This window comes from Rhipicephalus microplus, chromosome 4, assembly GCF_043290135.1.
Source record: "Rhipicephalus microplus isolate Deutch F79 chromosome 4, USDA_Rmic, whole genome shotgun sequence".
Classification (NCBI taxonomy): Eukaryota; Metazoa; Arthropoda; class Arachnida; order Ixodida; family Ixodidae; genus Rhipicephalus; species Rhipicephalus microplus.
Genome location: NC_134703.1, coordinates 213772244 through 213787945, shown reverse-complemented (window position 1 = coordinate 213787945; position 15702 = coordinate 213772244). Strand labels below are relative to the sequence as shown.

Genomic DNA, 15702 nt, shown 5'->3' with positions numbered 1-15702 from the left:
TGCATACATCACACCATAGGCGTGCGCAGGGTTCCCCTTCAGGCGGGGGGGGGGGGGGTGCAAAGGCTCGGGGTCCTTCTTCTTACTAAGTCTACGTTTGGGGCAGACCACCTTCTTAGGTGGCTAGGGGGCCGCTGCTCCCCTGCCTCCCCCCTCGCACGCACGCCTATACATCACAGACATATGCACACTAAGTAAAATTCATCATGTGTACACATTTTTATTCTAGTAGCTTAGAAAAAGCATTACATTGCATGCACTTGCACTCCAGTTCTTTATCTCAGAAGAGCACTGACAGACTGTTCACACATGTGTTACAAAACGTTGAAATCCTGCCGGCCTCCTGTGTTTCTGCCGACACTGTCTTTCTTTTGACCTTGTCAGCCTGCGCTCCATCAATTATAATTTTATTTTGCTAGCCATTCTCCACTCTGAGCACTTTACAGATGTTTTTCTGTGACTAGTTGAAATAGCTGGTGTCCGCGTGTTTGAAAATTGTCACACATAATAATCACAAGACACTGTGTATCATATGCAGTGCCCTGAGCCAAAAAATATCACTAAAATAATGAATGCAATATACTTCAAGTCACATGTGTATGCACGCAGTAAGTCTACGGGCACACCTCAGCCACGTGGTGGAAAAAAAGCGAAACAAAAAAATCACATGGGTGATGCAAGAAAAAGTACAAGTAATAAACCTAATGAAACTTTACGCTAGTAGCTTATGTACTCATAAAGCTACAGATGGAGGCAAGAGAAGTATTTTGGTTTGGGCTAGCTGGTCCATAGTACTCATCTTGAAAAGAGGCAGCACAACATCATGATGAAGGAAAGACAGAGAGACAAAGAGCACTAACAACTGATCTTCTGTTGCCGTCACCTGTGCATATATATGAGCCACAAAAAAGGAAAGAGGCGCGCAAAGGTGCCTAGTTTAAAGACAAGATAACAAAGCTGATTTCAACCAGTGAAAGAAAATAAGAAACTGAAAAACGATAAAAAACAATAAAAACTTTTTAAGGAACTCACACATGCAGGATGAGTGAGAAACACCAGCCTATGACAAAATATGAGCACAAAGGGTAAGGATTGCAATTAAACAATATCTCTAAGATACATAATTTCAGCATCAGACAAAGATATGGAAGGACTGCTTACGCATTTGTCACCCGCTTGATAAATGAAAAAAGCCTTGAAAATTTCATGCTCTAACTTATCACTCGCCATCACGGATAACTGTGTGCTGTGAAAGTCAGCAGAGCTGATGCAACGCCGGGAATGGTCAGCCAGAAAACCACTAGTTATATTATGTACATTATAGTCATGCTCTTTCTCCCTTCCATGAAAGCACCTGCCAGTTTGGCCAATGTACTCAAGTCCACAAGCTAAAAGAAAGTTATACACCACATTGGAAATGCACTCAGTAAACCTGTGTCTGTGTTTGGTTGTGCAGCCAGTTTAACTCTGTTCGTCATGCCACATAACCTCGAGAGTTTGCAAGCCGCGGACAGTACAACTTGAACGTCATGCTTTGATGCAAGTCTCTTCAAGTTATGCGAAATTTTGTGAACGTATGGGATAAGGTACACATGCTTCATCAATTTTCTACCAAGCTTTTCTTTTGTTTGATTGCGCTTCATGTTCTGTAATAGGGTCTCACAAACTGCAGAAATTAATTCAAGGGGATATCCCGCCTGCTTCAGTCTGGTAACCTGTGCATTGGAGCTAGATGAAATAGCATGTACTCCTCACTTATTCAGGGCTCAGTGCAAACAGCTCATTGGGATGCTTAGCTTAAGAAGCTTTGAATGGGGTCTTTCATGAGGTAACAGAGGTTTCTTAGAACTAGGATTGTACTTACAAAATATATAGTTATTCGCAAAAAACATGCAAATGTCAAGTAACTGCAACGTTTGCTTATCAGGCATTTTATGCATAAATTCGAGGCCTTGAATTTCACTCTGAAAGACATGCAAAACATTATCAGTGACGATGTCAAGGTCCGTAACATCATTCAAAATTACTAAAAAGTCATCAGCATGTCAAAAGATTTTGACAAATTGCGGTACTTGCAGCTTATCTTGAATACGGCAACCAACGACCGACAGGCAGGTGTTTTAGTGAAAGGGCGAAGGAGCATGACCATAATGTACGTAATACGACTAGTGGTCTTCTGGCTGACCATCGCAGGCGTTGCAGTTGCTCGCCTGACTTTCGCAGCACACAGTTTAAGGGGAGATGCTACTCAAAGACACTTTTTTTTTAATATTCATGAGTTTGTCCCTCTCCATGAGTTTGTCCCTCTCAGCTTCTTCGAGCCGACTCCTCACAGACATTTCGCTCACAGACAGGGTCATGAAAGGCTTGCCAAACTTCCGCTTCATCTGGCAGAGCCTTGTGCCAACTGCAAGCTAGGAAGAAGTTCGACAGGACTGCGAAATCCAAACTAAGTCCAGTGTCATGCCATTTTTCAGCCATGTTTGTGCCACATACTGTCGTACATAATGGCAATGCCGTCCCTGCTAAGTTCTCTCACTGCGAGCTCTTTCGATCTCGCAAGATTGGCCCTGACATCATTCGTTGCCGCATCATGAACTTTCCGGCCGACGGGTGTGAATAACTTTTGACACATTGGCTTTTGCAAGCCAACAAATTAACTGCCGCAAATCGGACCTGCTCCTCGTAGCCGATTCCTACAGAGCATGCAGCACAACGACTTTCACTTGTGAGTAATGCCTTTTTTCATTCATAACGAAGATAATTATGCGAGAAAAGCATTGTTCAGCTGCGCTGCTCGACAAGACATGGACCCCGCAAATAAGTTTCACAGCACATACAGGCGCACAGCGGCCAATGGCGGTCCCAGATTCGTTCCATGTGATAAGCTAGTCGCGGCGCTCGAAAAACACACAGAAGTGTGCTTCTTTTTAATATTTCTCACGCTTCCTCAGTGATAGAAACTGTTGTTATTTGAAGAGTGAGGCTCGACGCTTCGACTCATGCGATCAACAATGGCGAGCGGCGGTGCATTATCGGCGGCAAGGTGCTCGAAGGCTCCACACTTTCGACCCTTTAACAGGCACCTTGTGCTCTTTAGATGCATTTTTGAAGTATTTCTAGTCAAGTTTCGACCTGTATTATTTTTTTCATAACAGTAGAGGTACTAATCTTATCAAAACAGGCAAAAATAAAAAATCAATAATTTTGAAAAAAACTCGTTTTTTGACTTGCATCTCCCCTTAATGATGCTGAGGGATAAGTTAGAGCGTGAGATTGTCTAGGCATTTTTCATTTGTTAAGCAGGTGACAAATGCATGAGCAGTCCTTCCATATCTTTGTCTGACGCTGAATATATGTATTTTAGAGGTTTTGTTTGATTGTCGATCCTGAGCCTTTATGCTCGTGTTCGTCATGGACTGGTGTTTCGCACTCATCACGCATGCGTGAGTTCCTTAAAGTATCTTTATTGTTTTTTATCATTTTTCAGTTTCCTATTTTTCTTTTACTAGTTGAAAATAGCTTAGTTAACTTGCTTCTAAATTAGACACAGTCGCGTGTCTCTCCCCCTTTTTTGTGGCACATATATATGCACAGGTGACGGCAATAGGAGATCAGTTGTTAGTCAGCGCTCTTTGTCTCTTTGTCTTTCTTTCCTCGTGTTGTTGCATTGCCCCTTTTCAAAATGAGATGAAGGCAAGTTTGATTTGTGCAAAAACACTGCGCTGTCGTTTCTCCAAAAATACGTTCTCCGTCGACACGGAAGTCAGCCTCCCTGTTTGCAGAGGCGCCCCTGCACCAGGCCGCAATCCCTACACCAAACTTGGCCGGAAGTTTCGTGAGCAGTAGAAAGTTGCTCTAGACTCTGGTAACACTAAGCTTTGACTACCCGTTAGCTTGGAAATTTCGCACGGCAGTAGCTTCTTCCTGAAGCCACTCTCCTTTGGAGCGAGCTTTGGTTTTTTAGTGGGGACACATGAAACGCACAGCACAAGTAACGGCGAGGATACATATTTCATAGTGGTTCACCAACAAGCCCAAGCTCCCTCTATTGTAGTAAGTCTCACTTGTGTACTTGGAATTGGTGTCAACCAGCCCTCCATGTGCGCGTGTGTGTGTTCGCTTTCTGTGTCCCTCTCGTTACTTGCAACGGGGGGGAAATTTTCATAGGCCTGTGTGCTCAGATTTGGGTGCATGTTAAAAAACCACAGGTGGTCGACACTTTCGCAACTCTCCACTGCGGCGTCTCTGATAATCATATGGTGGTTTGGGACGTTGAACCCCACATATCAATCAATCAGCCTCGTTACTTGCGCTGTGTGTTTCATAACCACTTTATTGTTGAATCGTAATGGTACATAATGCTCGCATTATCGCACAGGCACATGTGATGACCACAACAGCGGCGACCTGGTGTTCGTGAACACTTTGTCGTGGAGTCGGTCAGAAATTGTCTTGGTGCCCTGGAACCGGGAAGAACTCTCCAAGCGCTGCTGGATCGAAGGTGTAGATGACAACGCCATGCAGGAGACTGATTGTGGTACACTGGTGTCAATTGTAGCTCCATCTGCTGGCTACAAAGTGCTCCGAGGCATCTCTTCCCACAAGGTGCCTGTCCTGGCTGGTAGGTCGTGACCATTTTATTATTTTGTTTTACTTAAATAGTATGAGAGGCCTGCTTAGAAGTTCAAGCAGGAGGGGGCACATACACACTCAACTGAAGTGTTGTATGTATTGTGCAGTTAAAACCGTACAGTAACAACAACAAAAGGAAACAAAATGCCGTGCATTGTAGAATGTATATACATACATACATACATACATACATACATACATACATACGTACGTACGTACGTACATACATACATACATACATACATACATACATACATACATACATACATACATACATACATACATACATACATACATACATACACATAAAAAACTTGGTTGATCCCTCCGTCATAGGAATCGGTAAAATACGAAAGCAAGACATGTCCTCACAGAAGTCGTTTACTGTACATTTATATCAGAGAGCTTGAACACTGTTCGTTGGCGTTTGACAGCTACAGCACCCCTTAAGGTGGAAGCGTCCATAGTAATACATCTACATCCCAACAACTAACATTCATCATTAATTATTAAACAAACTCATGAGCCCATAAATGCTTGTAGAAGCTGTAGTATAGTTAACGGCTAGAGCAGAATTGCAGAAAGTGATTTCAGTGCCAGAAAAGCACGACCGATTGAACGCCGAACTTTGGCTAAAGTAGCCTACTCGTGGCGTATTGGAGTTATTGAACACCTCTGCCCGACTAAAAAGAAACGCATCATGTCTTTTCTCTGGCCGGCCGCGATTATTCGTTGGGCGAGTGTAAGTGGCTAATGTGTAGCTACATTCAGGGGAAACAGGCCCGTTCCAGAGGTTGCACAGCTATTTTTGTGGATGGATGTTGATGCAGACCCTACCACACTAGCCATGTTTAATTTAGTAATTAAAATTTTATGAATGATTGAATCGAACATCAATAAACACTGCTCCAGCATAATTACCTGCGTCAATGTAGTATTTATTCTTATCCATGAATGAAAGAAGCGAGAAGGTGATAGAGTAGCCTGCACGAAGGCCAGACTGTGTGGCACAAAGAATATTAAGTTTTGTTAAGTAATTCATTAAACATTTTTCAAAGCGCTCCTCTATAACTTTGCTGAGTACAGGCAGTATTGTAATAAGGTGTTAGTTGGAAACGAAAACCTTATCATATTTCTTAAATGCAGGAACAATTTTAGGACATCTTTGCCTTGTGTCTGTGAGCATTTCCAGTGCAATTTTTTCGCTGAGTTGCACGTTGTTAATCAGTGCACACGTATCTTGATGCTGCATATGACTCCGAATAGGTGTGAGCGACCTTGTCTATGGTTGCACCAAGAAATGAGTAAGTGGTGTTTTGTCCTGAATTGCAAGTCGGGGTGTCAGACGCCTATACTGAGCATGTGTGGCTTTTCAAGGCTCCGCATGTACCAGAGTGCTTCAATAAGTGACTACGGGCAATTCTGACAAAGCATTGCAGCCTACTGACCATGTGTGCACGAAGCATTTGCTGGAAGAAGCGATCTCTGCTACATATTGTTACGTAAAAATGACACGGGGCGTGTCTATTTACAATTTATATTGAAACTGATGCATATAGCATCGACTAAGATGGAGGACAGCACGCACAACCGACAGACCACTTCCTCGCTGTCGTCTTCTTACCCCTGATATGTCAGCTACGTAGCATTACCCCCCCCCCGCCCCGGTGATAAAAGCGCCGTCTCGGTGCACATTAACTACGGTCTTCAGTAGGCAGGTGGTAAGGTTTTAGCCTGCTGACGTGCACAACATCACTGGGTGTGGTTGCAGGCAGGCTTGTGGTCTCAGATGCAGGAATGATCTCATAGGGGATGTCGGTTATCTGGCGGATGATACGGTAAAGACCCATGTAGCGAGACAACAACTTCTCTGATAAGCCAACTCAACGAACTGGGCACCACAGAAGAACGAGAGAACCGGGTGAGGAGCAATTGTCAACATGCCGGCAGTCGTAGATGGCTTTCTGGGTTGCTTGCGAAGCCGAAAGTCTAGAGCAGGCGATCTGACATGCGTGGTCGGCACGAGCAATAGCGTCGCGTGCATAATCGGTTAATGGCGTTGTAGTGGTTGGAAGTACGGTGTCGAGTGGTATTGTCGGATCACGGCCATAAAGCAAATAAAAGGGGGAATAACCAGTGGTGTCGTGGCGCGAAGAGTTGTACGCGAAGGTAACGTGAGGTAGCGCCAGGTCTCAGTTATGGTGGTTGGAGGACACATGCACTGGTCGCATGTCGGTGAGGGTGCAATTTAGCTGTTCAGTAAGACCATTTGTTTGGGGATGGTAGGAAGTGGCCAACTTGTGCTGCGTTGAGGAAGAGTGCAGAAGATCGTCAATTACACGGGACGAACATGCGCGGCCGCGATCCGTGACTAATTTGCGAGGAGCGCCATGGTGTAGGATGACATCGTGGAGCAAAAAGTATGCAACGTCAGTAGCGATGCTGGTTGGGTGTGCTCGAGTGATAGCATACCTAGTCGCATAGTCTATAGCAACGGCGACCCATTTGTTGCCTGATTTCGACTCAGAAAAAGGACCGAGAAGATCTATACCAACACGGAAGAAAGGTGCGATTGGGATGGAGATTGGTTGAAGAAATCCAGCCGAGGGCGCAGTAGGTTGCTTTCCACGTTGGCATTTATCGCAGGAGGACATGTAAGGGTGAACGGACTGGGCGAGACCGCGCCAAAAGAAGCAGCAACGCACGCGGTCGTACGTTCGAGATACACCCAGATGACCACCAGTTGGTTCATCGTGAAGCTCGTGCAGCATGGTTGAACGCAAATGTTTCGGCACGACAAGAAGGAGCTCAGGGCCATCTGGCAGGAGGCTACTATGGTACAGCGTGCCATTCAGGAGGACGTACATGCGAAGCGACGTGTCATTCGGAGCAGATTCGAGACGGTCCATAAGTTGTCGCAGAGAAGCATCACGACGTTGTTCATCACCAATCTGAAGAAACTGGGACATTGACATGATGCTGAGGCTAGGCTCGATGTCTGATTTGTCGGGCTGATCAACAGGGTAGCGGGATAAGCAATCGAAGTCCAGATGAAGACGTCCAGACTTATAAGCAACCGAGTAGGCATACTCCTGTAGGCGTAATGCCCAAAGGCCAAGTCGTCCAGTGGGGTGCTTCAGAGAAGAAAGCCAACACGACACGTGATGATCTGTGATGACACGGAAAGGCCGGCCATACAAGTAAGGACGGAATTTCGAAACCGCCCAGACAAGGGCGAGACATTCCCGTTCTGTTATAGAATAATTGTGTTCAGACTTAGAAAGCAGATGGTTTGCATACGCAATTACACGATCGTTGCCCCGCTGAATTTGCGCCAAAACTGCACCAATTCCATGACCACTTGCGTCTGTTTGCACTTCTGTAAGAGCATCGGGGTCGAAATGTGCAAGAATAGGAGGTGTCGTTAGAGCGGTATTAGCTGAGAGAAGGCATCAGCTTGAGAAGGGCCCCAACAAAATGGGACGTCGTGTTTGAAAAGATAGGTGAGTGGCCGTGCGAGCGCCGCAAAGTTTTTCTTGAACCGGCAAAAGTAGGAGCAGAGGCCCACGAAACTGCGAACATCATGGACAGAGCGTGGGACTGGAAAGTTTGTTACAGTGCGTACTTTCGCCGGGTGTGGTCGTACGCCGGCAGCGTCAACAAGGTGACCCAACACGGTAATCTAACGAAGACCGAAGTGGCACTTGGAGAAATTGAGCTGCAGGCCGGCTCGTCGAAATATAGATAGAATGGTCAAAAGGCGCTCAAGATGGGTTGCAAAGGTAGGTGAGAAAATGATCACGTCGTTCAGGTAACACAAACATGTCGACCATTTAAATTTTTGTAGGAGCTTGTCCATCATTCTCTCGAACGTCGCTGGAGTGTTGTAGAGACCGAAGGGCATGACCTTGAGTTGGTAAAGACCATCAGGGGTAACAAAGGTGGTCTTTTCTTGGTCTATGTTATCTACAGCAATTTGCCAGTAGCCAGATCGGAGGTCGAGAGATGAAAAGAAGGTGGTGCCATGGAGGCAATCGAGGGCATCGTCAATGCGTGGTAGAGGGTACATGTCTTTTTTAGTAATTTTGTTGAGGTGGCGATAATCAACGCAGAAATGCCATGAGTCATCTTTCTTGTTTACTAATACCACGGGAGATTCCCAAGGGCTCGATGATGGTTCGATTACGTCTTTTGTAAGCATTTTGGCCACTTCTTTCTGAATCACTTCTTGCTCAGATGCTTACACGCGGTATGGCCTACGGTGAATGGGCGCAGAGTCACCAGTGTTGATTCGGTGAGTGACAATTTTAGTCTGGCCCAAGGGACGATCATCAGTGTCGAAAATGTCACTGTATGAGGCCAAAACCTGGCAGAGAGTGTCGGCCTGGTAAGGCAACAGCTCCGATTCAATCATGTTTTGAAAAATAGCATCGTCTGAGCTGGGTGACCGTGAGACTGCGCTTCGATCAGGAGCACATACAGCAACAACACGGATATCGTCCTCTGTTACAGCAGTTAGCTGGGCTAGAGACATCTGGCAGGGCAACACTTGAGGGGTGAAACTAAAGTTTAGGAGCAGAAGGAACACACAGTTATCCCCTACAATCGCGATGGTATGGGGCACAGTAACACTGCGCGTCAGCTGAACGTCAGTAATCGGCGTAACGATATAATCATCGTCAGGAACGGGAGGGGCCGATGACAAAGACGTACGTGACGGCTCGAGGTGGCAGGCGAACGAAAGTGGTTAGGCTCAAGCGGCTGGTGGGCTTTGCAGAGTAGTCGGTAAAGATTGGAACATCGAGGCTGAGGGTACCAGACGAACAATCAATTAAGGCCGAGTGTGCCGAAAGGAAATCAACGCCAAGTATGAGGTCGTGAGGGCAGCAGGCTAGCACGGCAAAAAGGACCACGACGTGACGACCAGCAATGCTGACACGAGCAGTGCACATTTCGATTACTGGTACTGTACTGCCATCGACAACACGTATTGCTTGCGTCATAGACGGCATCATAATCTTTTGTAAGCGGCGGCGTAGGGAAGCGCTCATAATAGACAGGTGCGCATCTGTGTCAATGAGGGCGGTCACAGGAACATCGTCGACTTGTACTTCAAGCAGGCTGTGGTGCGTGGGAAGCATCAGTAGAGGATTTTCGGCCGTCATTGCTATTACAGCTTTACCTCTATAAGCTTCAATATCTAGTTTTTCTGCTGCGGTCGTCCAGAGAAGCTCGGGGATGAAAAGCGCCGAGGTGGCGGAGAGTGGGATTGGCGACGTAGCAGCGACGGGGAGCGGAAGCTGCGGCGACCGAACGAAGGGGCGTCAGTGTAGCGGGGACCGGGCAAATGCTTCAAAAAAGTATGGAGTGCAAATACCTAATTAGGAAGCACATACAAAGTATGTAATACGCGTGAAAAATAATAGATGTAAAAAGTCCTTATTTTTCCTATCCTAGAAAAGGTATACATACAATTTCTTTATTATACAATAAAATATTGAAATTTAAACCAGATAATTGTATTTGTCATACTTTGGAAAAAATTTTATGCAAAATTTTATGCAAATCCGAGCACCAGAAGTGCCCGAAAAAGGAGGGGCACATAGGAAAAAATGGCAAAACTTGTCTTTTGATAAAAATGGGTTTTAAATTTGAAATTGAGTTTTTATTTATGAAAGATATCATTAAATCAGATGAAATTTGCACACCAAAACGAACAATTCTTTTTGTTGTAGCCACTGCGACTAAAATACGCCAGCACCATGAGTTTGTCCCTCTCGACTTTTTCGAGCCGACTCCTCACAGACATTTTGCTCACAGACAGGGCCATGAAATGCTTGCCAAACTTCCGCTCCATCTGGCAGAGCCTTGTGCTAACTGCAAGCTAGGAAGAAAATCGACAGAACTGCGAAATCCAAACTAAGTCCAGTGTCATGCCATTTAGCAGCCATGCTTGTGCCACATACCGTCGTACGTAATAGAAATGTCGTCTCTGCTAAGTTCTCGCGCTGCGAGCTCTTTCGACCTCTCAAGATTGGCGCCGACGTCATCCATTGCCGCATCATGAACTTTCCGGCTGACGGGTGTGAATGACTTTTGATGCATTGGCTTTTGCAAGCCAACAACGGCCGCAAATCGGACCAGCTGCTCGCAGCCTATTCCTACAGAGCGTGCCGCACAACGGCTGTCACTTGCAAGCAATGCTTTTTTTCATTCATAACGAAGATAATAAAACGAGAAAAACATTGTTCAGCTGCGCTGCTGGACAAGACATGGATCTCGCAAATAGGTTTTAAAGGATATACAGGCGCGCAGCAGCCAAAGGGCGGTCCCCGATTCGTACCATGTGATAAGCCAGTCGCGGCGCTCGAAAAACGCACAGAAGAGTGCTTCTTTTTATTATTTGTTGCACTGCATCAGCGAGACAAACTGTTGTTATTTGAAGAGTGAGGCTCGACTCTTTGACTCATGCGATCAACAATGGCGGCAGGCGGCGCATTATCGGCAGCAAGGTGCTCGAAGACTGCACACTTTCGACCTTTTGACAGGCACCTTGTGCTCTTTAGATAATTTTAAAGCATTTCCAGTTAACTTTCGACCTGTATTATTTTTTTTTTCATTACAGTAGAGGTACTAATCTTATCAAAAAAGGCGAAAATAAAAAATCAGTAATTTAAAAAAAAACTCGCGTTTTTTGACCTGCATCTCCCCTTAAAGGCATCGTCTGGTATGCCTTTCAGCACATGGGCCACTTTCTCAGACTCACTCATGTGCTCGTCAATCTGGTGGCATAGGGCGATGATGTCATGAATGTACGCGACGTACGACTCCATTGACGTCTGTGCATGAGCCGCCAGTTGATTCCGCGCTGCGATCTGCTGCCCAACGGTGTCGCCAAAAAGGTCGTGGACGTTTTCTTTAAAGGAGTCCCAGCTTGTAATCTCCACTTTGTGCGTCTCGAACCACACCCGCAGTGGGCCATAGAGGTAAAAAAGCACATTAGTAAAGCAAAAGAGTCAGGTCCCACCTATAGCTTCGCCTGAGCCGTCCGTACCGGTTGATCCATTTGTCGACGTCAATGCCATCCTGACCGGAAAATACACCAGGATCACGAGCAGGAGGTAGAATGACATATGTAGAAGTCACAGAAGGGGCAGGTGGTGAAGACGATGGTTGTTCAACCTGTCACATGGTTGGACCTATGATGATACGGTCGTTGCGGAGCTTCGTGATGAAGGCAAAGAAGTATACACCATGTCCACGACAAAGATGTTACGTAAAAATGACACGAGGCGTGTCTATTTAGAATCTGTATTGAAACTGATGCATATAGCGTCAACTGAGATGGAGGACAGCATGCACAACCGACCGACCACTTCCTCGTTGTCGTCTTGTGACCCCTGATATGTCAGCTACGTAGCAATATCATGCAGAATACAAGGAAAACGACCTGTTGCACGCACAAAAAAAAAACCTGCACTGATTTCGAATGCTGTGCCTGCAATTTTACCGGGGCTACCCAAAATACCTGACCGTGCAGTGAAAAACCAGGAAAGGTATACGAAAACGGCTGGCTCTGCTATCGACTTATTGGAAGCGATGGGGACCAAAAGGTTCAACTGCATCTGAAGTGCCTGACACGACCGCTGAAAGTATGTCAAATTTCTTGCACGTGAAAACAGTGACTTTTCACAAAAGGCAGTGCTTTGACTTTAACAGTGATGGGCCTCCTCCACGTGAAGAGGAGGATGCTTCTCAACACGACACTAATAGTACCTGTGTGCTAATGTCAGTTCCTCATCACACCAGAAAAGTAATTTCTTGTTTCGAATTGAGATGTCATTGTTCAAGCTGCTTGATCTATGCCTCTTTGGACCATGAAAAATTAAACGTTGAACATAAATCATTGTACATGTCATTTCTGTGATGCAGCCATGTTGTTTTACGTTCACTGTACTCACGGCACTATAACTAGTTTGCCGGACTTGATGTCATCAGGCCAGATTTTCTTCTTTTTGGATGTCTCTAGCGCTTCATCGTCACCATCTTCCAACATTGCAGGAGCACTTCCGAGCACGGTACTTAAGACACAACACTGTTTGTTAAGGTTAAAGCTTCAGACAGCCTTAGATGCCTAATAAAACGTGAAATAGCATTATGGGCGTCCCGCATCAGCAGTGTAAGGGATGAGCTGCACAAAATATACTGCTTTAGGTAGTGCGCTCGCTTTCAGTCTGATAAGCACTTCATCGAGTTGACGTCCACGCGGCTTAATAAAATATCGCAATGTCTTACTGATGGGGCTGGACCGACAATCCCGACATGCATGTGGTATGGGTTGACCCTATGAAGTTCTTTCCACCATACCATGCTGCTTACACTGCCAGAGGCTGAAACAGAGTCATCTGAGTCATGCTAACAGCAAGACTGGCAGAGGTATTGGATTGGATTGGATAAACTTTTATTTGGTCCTCCAAAACACAGATCACTGTGTTGCGGGCAGCTCCCGCGTGGGTACTGAGATGCCAAGCTCCTCAGCCGCCTCGCGGGCTTGGTGGACAGCCCAGAGCTGATCTGCCAAGGATGAGCTGCGGATTGCCGCCTCCCATCTGGCAGAGGTGATGTGCGATAAATGAGCGAATTTGGTGCACTGCCAGAGCATGTGTTCTAATGAAGCTATTTCCCCACAATGTGGACAAAGATTACTTGGATATAGGTCAGGGTACATGATGTGTAACATTTTCAAAGTAGGGTACATCCGCGTTTGCAAAAGCCTTAATGTAAGTGCTTGGGGCCGGGTTAGATTTTTGTGAGGTGGAGGAAAAATCCTTCTAGACAGGTAGAAATGTTTAGTGAGCTCGTTATATGTTGTAAGAATTTCCCGGTTATCCCCTTCACCGCTAGAACGCATCCCCGGGGAGGCGCGGTTGGAGAGTTCTCGCGCCGCCTCGTGTGCTGCTTCGTTGAGATTGGGAGGGGAATCGTTGATTTGTTCAAGGTGAGCTGGGAACCAACTCAGAAGATGATGTGTTATGTTCTTGCCTTGCAGTATTTTTAGCGTTTGTTCACAGACCGTCCCCTTGGCGAACGCCCGTAGTGCTGACATGGAATCACTGTAGACCACTTCAATGTTATCCATCTTGAGTGCTAAGGCGATGGCCACTTGTTCCGCAATGATTGGGTCTTTCGTCCTGACCGTCGCTGAGTTGACGACATGGCCAGCCCCATCGACTACCACTGCCACAAACGCTTTCCCATTGGCGTAGGAAGCCGCGTCAACAAATACGACCCCTCGTTCCTTGTTTGAGACTTGACGAAGTATAGTCCTGGCCCTCGCTACTCTTCTTCCGGCGTTGTGTTCTGGATGCATGTTTCTCGGTTAGGAGATACCGTGATAGTCTCCCTGATGTTGTCAGGGATATCATTGTAATTGCGTCTGATTGCTATTGGGTTTTGGCCCAGCTCCTGCAGGATCATTCTCCCCGACCTTGTAGTAGATAACCTTGCAAACTGTGCTCTCTCTTGGGCTTCTGCTATTTCTTCGAGCGTGTTGTGTATGCCAAGCTCAAGCAGACGCTCGGTGCTGGTATGTATGGGTAGGCCCAGGACCTTCTTGATAACTTTCCTGAGGAGCACATTCAGTGTCTCGGACTCTGCTCTTGACCAGTTGTGCATTGCTGCCTCGTATGTGAAGTGACTTAGAACAAACGCATGCATCAACCTGATGAGGTTGTCTTCCTTGATCCCATTTCTTTTGTTGGCCACTCTGCGTATGAGGTGCACCGCACTGTCTGTTTTCCGAGTTAACTTGGCTATAGATTTGCTGTTGGCGCCGGTAGACTCTATCAGCATTCCCAGGACTTTGATGGAGTCGACCCTCTGGATGGCATCCCCTTGATTTGTACGGAGATGGATGTCTATCTGGCAGAGGTAGCGTGTCAATTTAAGTTCCTAATAAAACGCATGTGTCGTGACGCATAAGTTGAAAGTTGTCTAACGAAGTTTTTTGGTCATTTTGCTGAGCAAACAGAACCGACAGTGATATCTGCACACGCTCACACACACACACACACATGCACTCACATACATGCATAAACGCACGCAGACTATTACTTTCCTGATAGCTAGCGGAATATCTTTACTGCAAACACCTCAGATTTTCTCTCACGTACAATGTTGCTTTTTAGGGGCGAAGCTCCTCTTAGTCTAATCTTGTCCTGCATGGGGTATGACAGAGAAAACAAGAAACGAGAACAAAAGTTGGCAGATCCCACGTACAGTGGCAATCGATGATATGCAAAGCACAAATGAGGAAGGTTGATATTTCACATTAAAATCAGCACAATGTTATGAGGAAAATGTAAATTATGCCATGCATGACTTTCATGTCATCATTAATATGTTTGAACGTGTCATTTATATTTGTCATCTAGATGTTCTTGTCACATGATACCAAATTCGGTATATGTGCAGCTATCGAAAAGGTCGCAAGCATGCTGTCATGTTTATATGACACGCGTATTATGATTTTTATGTTAGGACATCTCATTTACCTTCGTTGTCCATTCACGTCTTGTAATACCAAATTTGGTATATGTGAAGCTAGCGAAATGGCCGCAAGCGCACTGTGAGCGTAGCGTGTAGTCATGTTTTGTAGCATTAGCATTAGCTACACTGGTCTCGCTGAGCCAATTTCGTGTGGCACTGGTCTGCGCATGCGCAATGATACTCCGCCGCCGCCACGCGCGGCTCACCGCCGGTGTGTGCGCAATTTGATATGCTGCGCAGACGATCAGTGGTGTCACGCACCGGAGCCGGCACCTCCCTCGCACTCGGCCGCGGCCACGCGCCACTCGCCGCCGCCAGTGTGCGCTTTCCAGAGGAGTGCCGATATAGCCTTGGTAGACACATGGACATCGACGCGTGCCTTCCCTGTGCAGTCGCTCTCTGATACTGCGCTGGAGCCGCTTGATAGCACCTCTGACTGGCGTTTGCCACTGTGGTATAGCCATGGAGAAGAAGAGTGCAAATGCTGCTCAACGGTGCAATAGAGCGGAGAAGCTCAAC

General features: G+C 46.2%; 1 protein-coding gene across 5 annotated transcripts in view; it reads left to right on the top strand.

Moving 5' to 3' along the window:
* The window catches only part of LOC119172976 (alpha-mannosidase 2C1), a 538513-nt gene that overhangs the window by 394851 nt on the left and 127960 nt on the right, over nucleotides 1-15702 (top strand). For 4 of the 5 annotated variants that reach the window (XR_012895065.1, XM_075893985.1, XM_075893988.1 and 1 more), the window contains one exon: nucleotides 4382-4624. The exons of the other annotated variant lie outside the window; for it this stretch is intronic. Coding sequence is in view for 3 of the 4 variants with exons in the window: in XM_075893985.1 (XP_075750100.1) it covers nucleotides 4382-4624 (243 nt within the window). In the remaining variant the exon portion in view is untranslated. The remainder of the gene's footprint in view (nucleotides 1-4381; nucleotides 4625-15702) is intronic. 5 annotated transcript variants of the gene reach the window in all.